The sequence below is a fragment of the Nematolebias whitei genome, chromosome 18 (genome assembly GCF_014905685.2).
Source record: "Nematolebias whitei isolate Nwh7 chromosome 18, NemWhi1, whole genome shotgun sequence".
Lineage (NCBI taxonomy): Eukaryota > Metazoa > Chordata > Actinopteri > Cyprinodontiformes > Rivulidae > Nematolebias > Nematolebias whitei.
In genome coordinates this window covers 15,359,305-15,376,076 of record NC_056515.1, presented here as the reverse complement: position 1 = coordinate 15,376,076, position 16,772 = coordinate 15,359,305, and the positions used below count along the sequence as shown (strand labels likewise).

Genomic DNA, 16,772 nt, shown 5'->3' with positions numbered 1-16,772 from the left:
TATATATATATATATATATATAAACTACTACTTACTACTTGTACTACTATTCCTACTTCACGGTTTTTCACTTATTGCGGGGCTTCAAGATACGGATCCCTCATGATAAACAAGGGACTACAGTAGTTCTTTCCATGTCCCAAGAGACAACTTTGGTTAGCCAGTGTATGAGCGCCAAGGTCCCTGCCTTTGGCCACTGCCCATGGCATCCCGCACCCGGCTTTTTTGGCCCTTCCTGCAGGTGGGGGGTCCACAGAAAGGCAAACCCATCCTTTGGGCTGAGCCCGACGGGGCCCCATGGGTAGAGACCTGGTCACCAGGTGCTCATCGATGAGCTTCTCCCCCAGGCCTGCCTCTATGGTGAAGCCCCAGTAACCCACGTCCGGGCAAGGGACACCAAGTTCCTTGCTTTGTCATGTCCATAAAAATCTTCTGAATCGCTTTGTCTGGCCTGTCACCTAGGACCAATTTGCCTTGGGAGACCCTACCAGGGACCATTATAATTTCCCCCGACAGCATAGCTCCTAGGATAATTTAGGTGCACAAACTCCTCCACCACGATAAGGTGGCGATTCAAGGAAAAGCCAGTTGAGGTGGTTCGGGCATCTGGTAAGGATGCCCCCTGGATGCCTCCCTAGGGAAGGGCTTTGGGCATGTCCGACTGGGAGGAGACCCCGGGGAAGACCTAAGAAACGCTGGAGGGAAGTGCTTCGGGCATATCCGACTGGGAAAAGACCCCGGGGAAGACCCAGGACACACTGGAGAGACTATACGTCTCTCAGTTGGCCTGGGAACAACTTGGAATCCTTCCAGAAGAGCTGGAAGAGGTGGCTGTGGAAATAGATATCTGAGCTTCCCTGCTCAAGCTGCTGCCCCCGTGACTCGACTTCGGAATAAGCGGAAGATAAAGGATGGATGGATGGATGGATACAGTAGTTCTGATCTTTTCAGGTGGAGTTTTGTGGAAAGCTTATGAACACGTACTTAACACGTACTTAAGCTAACTTCACTGGACTGAGGCGCTAACGGTAGTCCAAACAAGGATAAGATCAAAATGAATACTGTTGTCTTAGAATGACTCCAATCTCAACAAGAGTACTGCATACGGCACATTTTACACCTGTTGACAAGCAATTATATCTATAGTGCTGGCTGGACAAGCAACAACCTGATATAACCTTTGACCTTAGTTTGTGACCTTGACCTTGGAGATGAGGTGACATGCTGTCTAGTGGTGATATGTCTAAGTATCAAGTTTCTTTAAATCATTTTGAGTGGATCAGATATTATGGTCTGGACATGCAAAGATCTGGTTTTAACTTTGACCTTGATTTGTGACCTTGACCTTAATGATGAAATGTGTGTGCAACATTCTGTCTAGTGATGATGCATATGTGTATGAAGTTTTGTTTAATTATCTTGAGTAGATAAGAAGGTATAGGTGGGACAACAGACATATGGACGGATGGACGGACAAGTAGGCAGAGGCTGTAGAATAATATGTCCACCTTTGGACGGGCGTATAAACATGCCATTATGGTTTTAGTTGACTCAAAGAGTGAATATATTTTAAATTTGTTCGAATTTTTTTTTTATACTCCCAGTGTTTTACAAGATATTTTGTTTATAAGACAGAAACAAATACACAGATGCAGGCATTTAAATGATCATCCATCTTTCATGGAAGCAAGTGATAATGACAATAGTAATCATGGTGGTTCATGTTGCCGTGATGCTCTTTTAATAGTTTATTAGCAATGTTTGTACAATTCTGTTAGAAAGAGTCAGGGTCATAAATGTCCACTGACTGTCTGTTGCAGGTAAGATACTGCCTGGCCATAGTTAGTCCATGTAACCCCACTTTGAGCAACCTGAACTGTTTTTTTTGCACTGGTCTGAAACTGAAGACGAAGCGTACCTGATGTGTAGTCTGGAGCTCGTTTCTCACAGTTGGTACCAAAGGTACCGGGCTGGCAGACACACTTGCACTCAGTCCCAGAGAGAATGGGCCTGGCGTTGTTGGGACACGGGGCGCACTTACAGATGTCAAACTCCTCCAGGTACTGCAGCAGAGCCTTCCTCAGGTGTCTCCTCTTCGTCACGGCGCAGGGAATTCCCCGGACCAAATCGATGATGGGAAGTAGCTGAACACAGAAGAATAAGTAGGTTTTAAGGAATGGCAGGGTTTGGTGGAGTTGCTTTGACCAGTCAGTATATTACCTGCAGCAGAGAGCTGTCAGAGTGACCTCAGTTAGGAAATTTAAGGAGAAATTCTCACAAATGAGTCAAGCTAACAGCCAATAGGAGCCCCTTTTCAGGTTAAAACCATCCAAAACTTTCACAGATGTTAGAACAAACACTTTATTAAAAATTGAGAAAATTTGGCACAAACTTTTGGTTTAATACCACAAATTTCTCAACAAAACAAAGTTTTTGTTCCTGTAAAATGGCTTCACTGAATAGTCAAAATGAGCAAAAACTTTATTCCGAAGACAATAAGACCTCTAAACTCCTGTTCAGTTGATTATTTTAGCATTGTTAATGGGCGGCATGGTGGCTCAGTTGAGTTGGTAGGTCAAGATTTCTGTTTGTCATTCTCATCAAATGAGAAGAGAGCAGAGCTGTTGCCTCTCAGCGAGAAGGTTGCCAGTTCAAATCTCGGCTGGGGACCTTTCTGGGTGGAGTTTGCATGTTCTCTCTTTGCATGCGTGGGTTTTCTTTGGGTACTCCAGTTTCCTCCCAAAGACAAAAAACATGCATGTTAGGCTGATTGGTAACTCTAAATTGTCCCTAGGTGTGAGAGAGAGCGAACGGCTGTTGGTCTCTTTGGCCCCTTTTCTATTAGTAATGGGACAGCACGGTTCGACTTGGCTCGGCACGGTTCCAAGGCTTTTCTATTAGTAACGGTACGTAGAACTGGTCCATTTTTTCAGTGCCCTTGTCTCTGGGGTTCTAGCCGGGCCGAACCGGTACCAAAACATGACGTCAGAACACTGTCGGTCACTGATTGGTCAGGGGGTGGAGTCACTAGAGAGGTTTGAGAATTTTTCACAACACTCAATCCGCCATTTGCAATAACTCAACTCTGAGGAGCTCCTGGACCTATTTTAAAGATTTTAAAAACAATAATGACAACACCATGGTCTAATGCTGAAGTGCAGGCATTTTTTGTGCTTGGTGACTGACAACAAAATTCAGAGCGAACTAGATGGAGCTCCGCGTGTCCCCGACTTTCTCTTGTCCTCTCCACTGGAGCCCCCACAGGCCGGGCAGGGCGTCATCTCCCCAGCTCCAAGTTCCGCTGGTCACCGCGGAAGATCCTTTGTGCAGCCGACCCGGGGTTCAGGCTCTGGGCCCCGGCCTTGCGTGCTTTACGGACTCCGAGCTCTGCTGGTCACCATGGACGATCATACGAGCTGCTGACTCACAGAACGACAGGGTCTGGGCCCTGGCCTCGCATGCTAATGAAGGCCGACCCCTGGCAGACGGGTGGACAAGGACGGGTCTGGGACGGAAGGTGGAAACAATTTTTTAAAACACGTTATGTATTAAAAAAATATATATACAGTATATATATATATTTAATCAGTTTTTTCTTCTTCTTTCGGCTGCTCCCTTCTTTAGGGGTCGCCACAGCGATCTATGTCGCACGAAGACTTGCCAGTTATTTTTACGCCAGATGTCCATCCTGACACAACCACAGCCCTCTGTGTGGAGGAGAGAGCTGCTATTTAGGGCACCCGGAGAAGTAGATGGTGGGGGTTAAGGGCCTTGCTCAAGGGCCTAGAGTGGGACGAATGAGGGTGGGGGCAAGTGTGGGTGCTTCACCTACCCCACCCACATTTTTGATATTATCGGTACCGGGGCTTGAACCGGCGATCTTCCGATCACAGGCCCACCTTCTCTAACCTTCTGTCTCACCTTCTGTCTTATGTTAGTCTGCTAACATATAAAAAAGCTCTCCGTAATGCTAGAACTTTATATTACTCATCTTTAATAGAGGAGAATAAAAATAACCCTAGGTTTCTGTTTAGTACTATTGCTAGACTAATGAAAAGTCCCATTTCTGTTGAACCATGTATCCCTACAACTATAAGTAGTGATGACTTCATGAGATTCTTTATAAATAAAATTATTTCAATTAGAGAGAAAATTCAAACCATCCTTCCTTCTACTATCTCTAGTCCCCTGTCAAATGAGGCAACTTTAAAAATTTCACTAGAGCCTGATTTATGTTAGGACAGTTTTTGTCCTGTTGAGTTCTCTGAATTGTCAAAAATAATAACTTCATCCAAACCATCCACATGTCTGCTAGATCCCATCCCAACCAGACTGTTTAAAGAGGTATTTCCCCTAATTAATGTCCACATTTTGGATCTACTTAATTTATCTTTAATGGAGGGTTATGTACCACAGCGCTTTAAGGTTGCTGTAATTAAACCTTTACTTAAAAAATCTGACCTTGATTCAGAAATTCTGGCCAACTATAGACCTATATCTAATCTAACTTTCATCTCAAAAATTCTAGAGAAAATAGTTACAGGTCAGTTGCGTGAACATCTACACATAAATTATCTGTTTGAAGAGTTTCAGTCAGGGTTTAGAGCTTATCATAGCACAGAAACAGCACTAGTAAAAGTCACTAATGATATTCTCATGGCCTCAGACAATGGACTTGTGTCTATACTGGTCCAGTTAGACCTCAGTGCTGCATTTGATACGGTTGATCACAATATTTTACTACAGAGGCTTGAATATGATGTTGGAATTACAGGAACGGCTCTAAAATGGTTTAAATCATATCTATCTGATAGATTCCAGTTTGTAAATGTAAATAATAAATCTTCTTCATACACCAAAGTTAGTCATGGAGTTCCTCAGGGCTCAGTGCTTGGGCCAATACTCTTTACTTTATATATGCTTCCATTAGGTAAAGTTTTTAAACAGCATGGGATAAATTTCCATTGTTATGGTGATGACACACAATTATAATTGTCCATTAAACCCAATGAATCCAATCAGCTACTTAGACTACAAGCATGTCTTAAAGACATAAAAACCTGGATGACCCTTAATTTTCTCCTGTTGAACACAGACAAGACTGAGGTTTTGGTTTTTGGACCTGAGCACCTTAGGAATGAATTTTTCAGTCTTTCGCCCTCCTTAGATGGCATTAATCTGTCCTCCAGTTCTAGTGTTAAAAATCTTGGTGTTATTTTTGATCAGGACATGTCTTTTATCCCCCACATTAAAAACTTTAGTAGAACTGCCTTCTTCCACCTGCGTAATATCACTAAAATTAGAAACATCTTGTCTAAAAATGATGCAGAAAAACTGGTTCATGCATTTGTCATGTCTAGACTGGACTATTGCAATGGTTTATTAACTGGATGTTCAAATACTTCTTTAAAACGTCTTCAGTTGATCCAAAATGCTGCTGCCAGAGTCTTAACTGGAGTTAGTGGGAGAGATCATATCTCTCCAGTTTTAGCTTCTCTCCATTGGCTCCCTGTCAAATCCAGAATAGAATTAAAAATCTTACTTCTAACCTACAAAGCTCTCAACAACCTAGCTCCATCTTATATTACAGATCTTATTGTTACATATTTTTCTAACAGAGCACTTCGTTTTCAGGCTGCAAGTTTACTTGTGGTTCCTAGAATTTACAAAAACAGAACGGGAGGCAGATCTTTCAGTTATCAGGCTCCTCTCTTGTGGAACCAACTTCCAATCTCTGTCTGTGAGGCTGACACATTATCCAGTTTTAAAACTAGGCTTAAGACTTTCCTTTTTGCTAAATCCTATAGTTAGGGTCGGCTTGGGTTTCCTGAGCTGTTCCTTAGTTATGCTGCTATAGGCTTAGACTGCTGGAGGACAAACTGACCACAATTTTCACTCTGCTACTTCTTTACTTACTCTGCTCAACCGGTTTTGTATTTGTAATTTTTTTTTCTATCCTTAACATGTGTTTATTTATTTATTTTTTTGTCTTTCAGATACACCTGGACCTACCATTCTGTGCTCGTCTGTCTCTCCTCCCTGTCCTCTCAACCAGCCGGTCAAAGCAGATGGCCGCTTGTCCTGAACCTGGTTCTGCTGGAGGTTTCTTCCTTTTAAAAGGGAGTTTTTTCTTTCCACTGTTGCCACTGTGCTTGCTCAGGATGGGAGACTGCAACAAATTCAAGATTCAACTTGTCTGCTGGATTCCTTAGATAGAGAACTTTACTAATTGGCTTTTATGTGAATGTTTCTGTAAAGTGCCCTGAGACAACTTTACTGTGATTTGGCGCTATATAAATAAACTGAATTGAATAAACTGAAATAACCTCTGTGCCACCTCGCCCCCTATTTTTTTTTTTTTTTATCAGTGAAGATTAAAAATAAATAAAAAATAGTGCCGGCTTTATCATGAAATCCTGTTTTCACTTTAATGACTATTAAATAATTTGTTAAAGTTAACTCATCTAAAAAAATCATAAAAAGACACAAAACTATTAGATCTCTCAGGAATATTTCTGTAAAACATGATTAAAGAAGAGATACAGCCTTTAGTTCAACTTTATTCTAACCCACAGGAGTACAAATCACAAAACAAGAATAAACTTTAGAGAAAAGTTGAAAATAGAAAAATATCTGTAAACAAGAAACAAAACCACATATCTAAATTGAACAATAAAAGTAGACACAATGAGTGCAAATACATCAAATGATGAAGAAAATGTATAAAAATTTTAAATATAGATGTTTTTGTAGAATCTGCTTCACCAGAGATTTAATGGTGAACTAAAGTTCATTAAAAGTTCATTAGCTGGATTTATAAATATATATATAAATATATATATATTTTTTAATTCAATAATTTTAATAATCTGTATTTTTTTAATTTACCAGAAACTTCACTAACCGTGTACTGAAACCAGTTTCAAGGTCTTACCACCACCAGCTGGGAAGGTGTGTGATGTCAATTTGAACCCCGCCCACTGGAACCGGTACTGAAAGTATAATGAAAACACAACGTGCACCGTACCAAACCGAGTCAAACCGTGCTGTACCAGTACTAAAGGTACTAATGGAAAAGGGGCATATGTGTCCCTGTGATGGACTGGAGACCTGTCCAGGGTGTCCCTTGCCTCTCACACAGTGACTGCTGCATATGGGCACCAGTGACCCCCCCCCCCCCCACACACACACACACAACCCAAAATAGAAGAAGCGGGGAAAATATGGACCATTGCTCATAAATTATTTTTTTTTTCATTTCTTTTATGCTTTTTTTAATTTACTTTTATTTGAAGTTTAAATTACATGCTATTATCTTATTTATAACTCTGTATGTATGCCAGCACAAAAGAAATGTGTCCATGTAGAGTAATTCCATATGTCTATTTTTTATGTCTGTCTTTTAGCAAAATATCTCCTGAACCAATGGATAAATTTTAGTAAAATCATAATTAGATTTAAATCTACAACCTTTACCTTTTGGATTTAACCTGATTAAAGATGGCTGCTGCAACTAACTGAACTTAGCCAACACAAAAATGGCTCCAACTCAGTCAGTTTTATTAATATTGAGCCAAAATCTGGTGAGGTAGTAGCTGAGAGTCATTCTCTTCATGAACTTTGAGCGCTAACTGAACACAAGAGTTCCTCGCTTTAAAGTAAACAACGTTTACTGAAGTGATCATATTTAAAAACATTTGTTATATTGGTTTAAAGTTGTAGAACAAATGTTTTTGTTTGTTTATAGATGAAAGAAACTCCTGATTGATGGGTTCCTCTTTTGATTAGCTGTTAGCTCGAATCTTCTGCGATAACTCCTCCCCAGTTCTCCAAACTGAGATCCAACTGCCTGCTGTCTGCTGCAGCTAAAATACTGAGCGACCACGACCACTTTAAACAGTTTGAACTCAGCAGAAGGTGCAAAGCTTTGGACCTCACCTTGTAATCCACCACAGCAGGGTTCTCAAGTACAGACTTGGCCCAGTTCTTGTAAGAGGTTCGGTCCGGAGCAGGACCCTGCCTCTCGAAGGCCAAAGCTGCAGCCTCTCTGGCTTGGCCTCCTTTAACCATGGAGAAAGATTTCTCTGCTGACTGGATGTACGAACCTGGAGCCAAAAAATGGTCAGAGAATGAGCCGAGAGAAGACGGGAGGCAGAAATGTATGAAATATTTTTTAAATAAAATTTCTGTGAAAATAATAAATATCAATAAATTTGTTACAGAAGCTGGAAGTGAGTTGGTAAACCTAAAAGAAACAGAACCTAAGTTAAAAGGTGCAAAAGGCCAGCTAAAAGTAGCAGAATAATTGCAAAAACTAGCAAACTTGAAAGACACTCCGCCAAGATTTTATCAGCATGTGAACATTCCAACATGAGGAAATAACACTCGACCATGTTTACACCAACATATGTGACACATACAAAGCCGCCCCCATCTCCACCTTAGTTTCTCTGAACATATCTCCATATTTACTGGCCCCTGTCTACCTCCCCTGCTGAGACGTTCCAGACCAACACAGAGGACCATCACGGTATGGCCCAGTGACAGCGACTCTGTACTGCAGGACTGTTTTGCATGTACAGACAGGGCAGATCTTCAGGGAGGCTGCTCTAAATGAGGGAGAGCTAGATCTGAAGGAATACACATCTACTGTCCTCGGATACATCAGCAAGTGTGTTGATGATGTCACCACCACTAGGACTGTGATGTCAGTCAGAGTCAGAGTTTCTTTATTGTCATTCGCACCTCATGTGGTACATGTGGTGGAGCGAAATTATGTACACAAGGTCCCAGTTACATCCAACAATAAAATGTATAAGAAAAACAGTAATACCATCTAAGATATGAACTAAGAAAAACATCAACTAAATATACACTAAGCACTCATAACATAAAACATTGAACATCAGCACAAACATGAACATGAGTCTGTGAGCAGATGTGCACGCATGAACACATCAACATTGAAACAGATGTGATACCTGAACCAGAGACCCTGGCTGAACGCAGAGGTCTGTATCCTGCTGAAAGCCAGGGACACTGCATTCAGGTCTGGCAACCCACAGGGGAGGACAAGGAAAGAGCTGGCTGCTATAAGAGGGACAAAGCAACATATGCATGGAAGATCCAGGGACATTTCTCCTCACAGGCCCCACGGAGCATGTGGAAAGACATTAAGTACATCACAGACTATAAAAGCAGGGGTGCGCATTGCCCTAGGGACCCATCACTGCCTGATGCTCTCAACAGGTTCTATGCCAGCTTTGAAGATCTGAACAGACCACCCAGCACTGTAAAAGGAGTTCCTCAGCGTGACCTCAGCAAACATAAAGAGGACATTCAGGAGGATTAATCCTCACAAAGCAACTGGCCCTGACAACATCCTGGGGAGAGTGCTGAAAGACTGTGCTGATCAGTTGAGGTGCTGGCCAACATCTTTAACTCCTGTCTCACCCTGGCAACTGTTCCCACCTGCCTGAAGACCACAACCATCATCCTAGTTCCGAAGAGCTCTGCAATGACTGATCTGAATGACTACCGGCCAGTAGCCCTCACCCTGATACAAATAAATGCTTTGAAAGACTGGTCATGACCCACATCAATGCTATTGTTGATATCAGTGATGACCCACACTTGTATGCATACTTGAAAAATCGATCGACAGAAGATGCCATCTCCTCTATGGTCCACAATGCTCTCACCCAACTGGAGCAGAAGGACTCCTACGTTTGTATGCTCTTTGTAGACTTCATGTCTGCCTTCAATAACATGATTTCCCAGACCCTTATGGACAAACTACTCGCACTAGGACTAAGCCCCTCCCTACGCAACTGGGCCATGGATTTCTTAAGCAACAGGCCACAGTTTGTAAGGATCCACAACTTCTCCTCCTCCACCATAACCTTCAGCTCTGGCTCCCTTCAGGCTGTGTGTTGAGCCCTCTCCTGTTCACTCTGTTCACATATGACTGCACACCTACCCATCCAGGCTGTCATATTGTAAAGTTTCCAGATGATACAGTGGTGGTGGGATGCATCACAAACAATGATGAGTCCAGCTACAGGCAGGAGGTGGAACACCTGGAGAACTGGTGCAGGAAGTACAACCTTCACATCAATGTGAAGAAGACAAAGGAGATGGTTGTGGACATGGAGCAACCCCCCCCCCCCCCCCCCCACCACCACCACGACCACCACGACCACCACTACCAAACATAGAAGGATCTGCGGTGGAAGTGGTCTCCACTTACAAATACTTGGGGGCACACCTGAATGATAACCTCAACTGGGGCTTCAACACCACCAGCCTGATCAAGAAAGCTAAGCTCAGTCCTCACCTCCTCCTACAGGTGTGCAGTGGAGAGCATCCTGTGCTCGAGCATCAATGTGTGGCATGGAGGCTGCACAGCTGCAGAAAGAAAAGCTTTGCAGAGAGTGGTGAAGGCTGCACAGAAGATGTTGGAGTCAGTCTCCCCACCATCACAGACATCTACACCTCCAGATGTAGGAAGAGGGCCACCTGCATCATGAAGGACCCCACTCACCCAGCACACACACTTTCTGCCCCACTCCCCTCAGGAAGGAGGTTGAGGAGCATTAAGTGTAGAACCACTAGACTGAGGAACAGCTTCTACCCTGAGGCTGTTAGACTCGTGAATCTCTAACCAGGATTATCTCATGCTGCTGTATTTATTCATACCTGTCTGCTCACCACAGACTCATGTTCGGACTGCTGTTGTTACACCATATTGTTTTACATTATTAGTGTTTAGCATATATCTTAGATCTTTTAGCGTACAATTCGGCGTTTGTTTTAGTCTATATCTTAGATCCTTATCTACTCTTTCTTTTTGTACTTTATATTTTGCTATTTTTGGGTGTAACTAGGACCCTGTGTACATAATTTCGTTCCATCTCATGCACCACATAAGATCATAATAACAATAAAGTTTACTTGAACTTGAAATGAACAGCTAAAGTAGCAAATGACTAGCTACAAGCTAAATGCATAAAATTACTAGCTAAAAGTTTAAAGTAGCAAGTTTAGTGAAAAGTAAAAGTAAAGAAAATAGCAAAAGGTTAGCTAGATGCAATAAAAAACCTGCTAAGTTTAGTAGAATGGTCACTAAAAATAGAAAATGAGTAGCTAAAAGGTAAACGTAACAAATGTTTTGTTAAAAGTGCTTCATTTGATAGAGTCGATCACAATATTTTACTACAGAGGCTTGAACATGATACTGGGATTACAGGAATGTCTTAATTTTCTGCTTTTAAACTCAGACAAGACAGATTTGGTGGTTTTTGGACCTGAGCATTTTAAGAATTTTTTTTTGCAGTCTTTAATTTTCTCTGGATGGCATTAATCTCCAGTTCTCCAGTTCTAAAGAGAAAAAAAAAACAACCTTTGTAGTATTTTTGATCAGGATATGTTTTTTTTTACCCCCACATTAAAACCTTTTCCAGAAATGCTTTCCTCCACCTGCATAATATCACTAAGATTAGAAACATCTTGTCTAAAAATGATGCAGCATGGTGGCACAACTGGTAGAGCTGCTGCCTCTCAGCAAGCAGGTCCTTGGTTCAAACCCCGGTCCAGGGGCCTTTCTGGGTGGAGTTTGCATGTTCTCTCCGTGCATGCGTGGGTTTTCTCCGGGTACTCCGGTTTCCTCCCACAGACCAAAAACATGCATGTTAGGCTGATTGGTAACTCTAAATTGTCCCTAGGTGTGAATGAGAGAGTGAATGGTTGTTTGTCTCATTTGTCTCCATGTGGCCCTGTGATGGACTTGCGACCCGTCCAGGGTGTACCCCGCCCCTCGCACAGTGATTGCTGGACATGGGCACCAGCGACCCCCGTGACCCAAAATGGAATAAGCAGGTAAAGATAATGGATGGATGGAAGTTATTTATGAGGAAACTATTTGTAAATAAAGTGAAATATATATATATAAAAGTAAAACTAAAACTGCACTTGTTTCTTGAATGAGCTGAACATTTTATATATGAATGGATTAAATAGCCCAGAATTTATATAGCAAAATACAGTAATATTTCGATAGTAACCGTGATATTTCTCTGTCATCCTGTTGTTTTTGCATCGAGATGAGCTGCTGTACTGAGTGTAGAGGATGACAGTGAAGCCGGACTCTTGGCTCAGGCAGCCTTTGAACTGTTCTTCTGTTTGACCTGTCGGAAGGAAAAATCCACTCAGTCATAAAGAACTTCAAATATTTTCCACCTCAATTTTAAAAAGATCTAATTTTCCAGCTGTACTTTTTGTTTCATTTTTGGTTGTGCTTGTAGATTTGGGTGTAATTCCGTACTTTAAAACACCAGAGGGGGCTGTTGTACCTGAGGTGGTGAGCTCCTCTCGGCTATACTGGTACAGCAGGTCATAGTGGCCTCCCAGCTTTCCTGAACTGTAATAGTGTGTACCGAAGCGCTGGAAGATCTCCCTGTAGAGAGCGTAGTTGTAATCGAGTGGCAGAGCACTGAGGAACTGGAGGAAAGGAAGCGAGAGGGTCAAGTCCTGCGGATCCTTCACCGTAAATGTCGACACGGGAAGAACCTGATGCACTCGGAAAAACTTGGAGTCCTATAAAAAGAGAGCAATAGTGGGGAAAAAAAGAGTACAGTATTTTAGAAATATATATACCCAAAGATGTAGGTACACTTGAAATGATAGATAGAAATGCTGGTGAACATTCTCAGTCATCCAGGATATGGTAAATTCAAAAAAGTTCAAGACAAAAACAACTGGACTTTATTTGTAACAGAAGATGTTTCGCTTCTCATCTCAGAAAGCGTCTCAGATAAGAAGCGAAACATCTTCTGTTACAAATAACTTCCAGTTGTGATTGTCTTGAACTTTTTTGGATAGATACTTTATTAATCCCAAGGGAGGGGGAGGGGGTTTGAGGCATCCAATAGCATGTTTTAATTATACAGAGAAAAGACACATATTTCAGATCTCTTGTAAATGAGTCCTCGCGGCTCAATGGGATTAACCTGTCTAAATAAAGGAATATGAAATTATCAAAAACATGCATGATACACAAATTTGGAAAAAGAAAATATGCACATTCACAAGGTGGTAGGGAGTGCTACATTCATGATTATGCTGGTTTTCATACCAGCCACACATTGGAGTTGACGATGACATCATCTACCTGCTGCACAGAGCCTACACGCACCTGGACAGGGCAGGCAGCACTTTAAGAGTGTAAGAGTCATGTTCTTTGACTTTTCGAGTACTTTTTAACACCATAAGACCTGCTATCCTGATGCATGCTCAATTATCCAGGTAGAAAAATCTAAAAAAGTTAAATCTGGTCCTCTGGACATTCAAAAAACAAGTTGAACAGTTGAACCCGGAGGCCTCCACCCCTGTTTAATGATGGACGATTTCTTTTCACAAAGATGGCCTCCTTTACTCCTCTCTCAAACCATTGTTCCTCTCTGTCCAGGATGTGAACATCTTCATCCCTGAAAGAGTGACCGCTGGCCTGGAAATGAGTGTAGACCGCAGAGTCCTGGCCTGATGATGTTGATCTTCTGTGCTGGGCCATCCTTTTGGCCAGTGACTGTTTAGTTTCCCTGATGTAAGACTGATCACAGCCCTCCTGACACTGAACAGCATACACAATATTACTCTGTTTGTGCCGGGCGACTGGATTTTTGGGATGAACCAGTCTTTGCCGTAATGTATTTTGGGGTTTAAAAGCTACTGTTTAGAAAATAAACGTCTCAGTTTCTCTGATACCCCCTCAACATACAGAATGAACACTGGTCTGGGTCTGGGTTCCTTCTTTTCACCTGGTGGCTGACTGGAGTCCTGTTTGGGTTTCTTCTCTGCTTTCAGGAAGGCCCAGTTAGGATATCCACATTGCTCTAGAGCCTGTCTTGTGTGGGATTTCTCCTTCTGCCTGGCTCCTGATTTAGTGGGGACGCTGTCTGCTCTGTGATACAGAGTCCTGATGACTCCTAACTTGTGCTCCAAAGGGTGATGGGAGTCAAACTGTGTGGATGGGTTTGCGGTATACCTCAGTTTGCAAATGTCCTCTATCAGAGACTGAGACCTCACAGTCCAAGAAAGCCAACCTGCCATTTTTTTTTACATCTTCTTGTGTGAACTTGATGTATTTATCCACAGAATTGATGTGGTCAGTAAAATGTTGGACTTCCTGAGATTTATTTTAACCCAGGTGTCATCAACATACCTGAACCAATGACTTGGCGGTGTCCCTGAAAAGGACTTCAAGGCTCTCTTTTCTACCTCCTCCATGTACAGGTTGGCAACAACAGGAGAAACTGGAGACCCCATAGCACACTATAATATTGGCCCCCATATGTGAAGTAGGTTGACTGCAGGCACAGTTTCAAGAGTTGACACAGTTGTTCTGTGGAAAGCGTGGTCCTGCTGCTCAGATTGGTGTCTGATTTTAATCTTAAACTGACCACCTCTACTGCATCATCAACAGGAATGCATGTAAAGAGTGATGTGACATCAAAAGAGACCATTGTTTCATCAGTCTCCATGATGACATCCCTCACCTTATCCACAAAGTCCATGGTGTTCTGTATGTGGTGTTCTGAGCTGCCAACTAAAGGGATGAGTACAGATGCCAGATATTTGGAAACATTGTAAGTGACAGAGTTAATCATGCTAACAATAGGTCTTAAAGGTACACCTTGTTTGTGGATTTTAGGTAAACCATACAGACTAGGTGTGGCCTCCCCTGGGTACAGTCTGTGGTACAGAAAACGATCAATAGCCTTGTCCTGCTCCAAATTTTTCAAGCAATCTATCAACTTCTTCTTGTAACCACTTCATGGATCTTTTTTCAGAGGTTCATAAGTGGTTAAGTCACTAAGAAGTGTCATAACTTTCTCATGATAGTCTTTCTGGTTCAAAATCACTGTGCACCTTCCTTTGTCTGCTGGGAGAATGACAATGTTTTTGTCCTTGCTAAGAGTGGTGAGTGCATCCCTCTCCTCTACTGATGTTGGAAGGTGGTGGTTTGGAATTGCTGATGCAGTCTGAAACTTTGATTCTGAGTTGTTCTGCTTCACCATCTTTCATTTTGTTGTTGCAGATGGCTGATTCTGTGGCTGTGATCATCTCCACCAGAGGAATTCTACTTGGTGCAACTGCAAAGTTCAGTCCCCTGGCAAGAATCTCTGTCTCTGGCTGGGTGAGCTGTCTGTCAGATAAATTCTTCACCCACTTTTCTGTCTCCCTGACATGTAATTGACTACTGGAGTGTTGTCCTACACTGAATGTGTTGTTATTGGAATAGTGATGGTGTTGATGAATTATTAGTAAGTTAAACTTGTTTTGTTGTTGAGTCTTGGACTTGACATGCTGTGCTAAGTGTGCCTGATCTGTACAGTCCAACACTTGCTGAAGTGTGGTCTGATCTAGACACATAGTTAGTTTCTGTTGAATGTGCTCTTCTTTGGCCTTCAAGGCCTCAATAGTAAAATTGGTCTGTCTCACCCGTTCATTCAGCAGCTGGGTCTGTACCTTCTGAAGGATCTTGCTTGCCCAGTGCCCGCTGACCGAAGATTTTAGTTCCAGGCTCTTGGGAATTATGCCATTTTGTCGACGTCTGAGGTTGAATCGCAAGTGGTTCCTGTAGTCTGCTCTCTTCATTGCTGTTTTCTCAAACTCTCTTACTAGTTTGAGGCAATCCTGGACAAAGTGGTTCAAAATATCCTGATGCTGCTCAATAATCCAGGTAGAAAAATCTAAAAAAGTTCAATCTGGTCCTCTGCACATTCAAAAAACAAAACAAAGCAAAACAACAAAAAAAATGTAGAAACGTTTCGTCCTTCATACAAAAGACTTCCTCAGTCTGAGGTGCTGTATTCAGCTCAGTCTCAAATGGCACCTTCTCAGAGTGGATCAACTAGTTTGGTGCTGACAACCAAAACCAGCTGCTCACATGATGTGAGGCTACAGAACACCACCTCGGACACCATACTGAGCAGCACAGGGGCTCTTCAGGGGACGGTCCTCTCGTCGTTTCTGTTCACCCTCTACACCTTGGACTTCAGGTACAACTCACAATTCTGCCATCTGCAGAAGCTCTCGAATGATTTTGCCATTGTGGGCTGCATCACTGGTGACCAAGAAGCTGAATACAGAGGTGTGGTGGACAGCTTTGTGGAGTGGTGTGGAACTACCTGCAACTCAACGCTGGAAAAACTAAAGAGCTGCAGGTGGACTTCAAGAACAAGATCCCCCCCCCCCCCCCAACTCTATCAACATCAAGGGTACTAAGGTGGACACTGTGGACTGATAGTACCTGGGGGTCCACCTAGACAATAAACTGGACAGACAGCTAACACCAACACCTTCTACAAGAAAGGGCAGAGTCACCTTTTTCTTTTGATGAAGCTCAGGTCCTTTAACATCTGCAGGACCATGCTGCAGATGTTTTACCACTCGGTGGTCTCCAGCGTCTTCTTCTATGCTGTGGTGTGCTGGGGCAGCAGGGTGAAGAAAGCTGATGTCAACAGACTTGATAAACTCATCAAGAGAGCTGGCTCAGTTCTGGGAGTCTCTAGGAGTCTGCAGTCTCTGACAGAGGTGTCTGAGCAGAGGATGCTGAGGAAACTGTTCCAGATCCTGAACAACATGTCACACCCCCTGCATGACACACTGGACTCTAACCGCAGCTCCTTCAGTTGTAGACTGAGACCACCGAGATGCTCCATAGAACACCACAGGAAGTCAACAAAGTCCATGCTCAATAATCCAGGTATACA

The 16,772-nt window shown here is 42.6% G+C and overlaps 1 protein-coding gene across 1 annotated transcript in view; it reads right to left on the bottom strand.

The window, feature by feature from the left end:
* c6 (complement component 6) overlaps window positions 1-16,772 on the bottom strand; it is a 54,844-nt gene that overhangs the window by 11,057 nt on the left and 27,015 nt on the right. Inside the window, 4 exon segments of the mRNA XM_037691938.1 lie at window positions 1,919-2,144; window positions 7,939-8,105; window positions 12,063-12,185; window positions 12,351-12,594. Of these exon segments, the coding sequence (XP_037547866.1) occupies window positions 1,919-2,144; window positions 7,939-8,105; window positions 12,063-12,185; window positions 12,351-12,594 (760 nt within the window).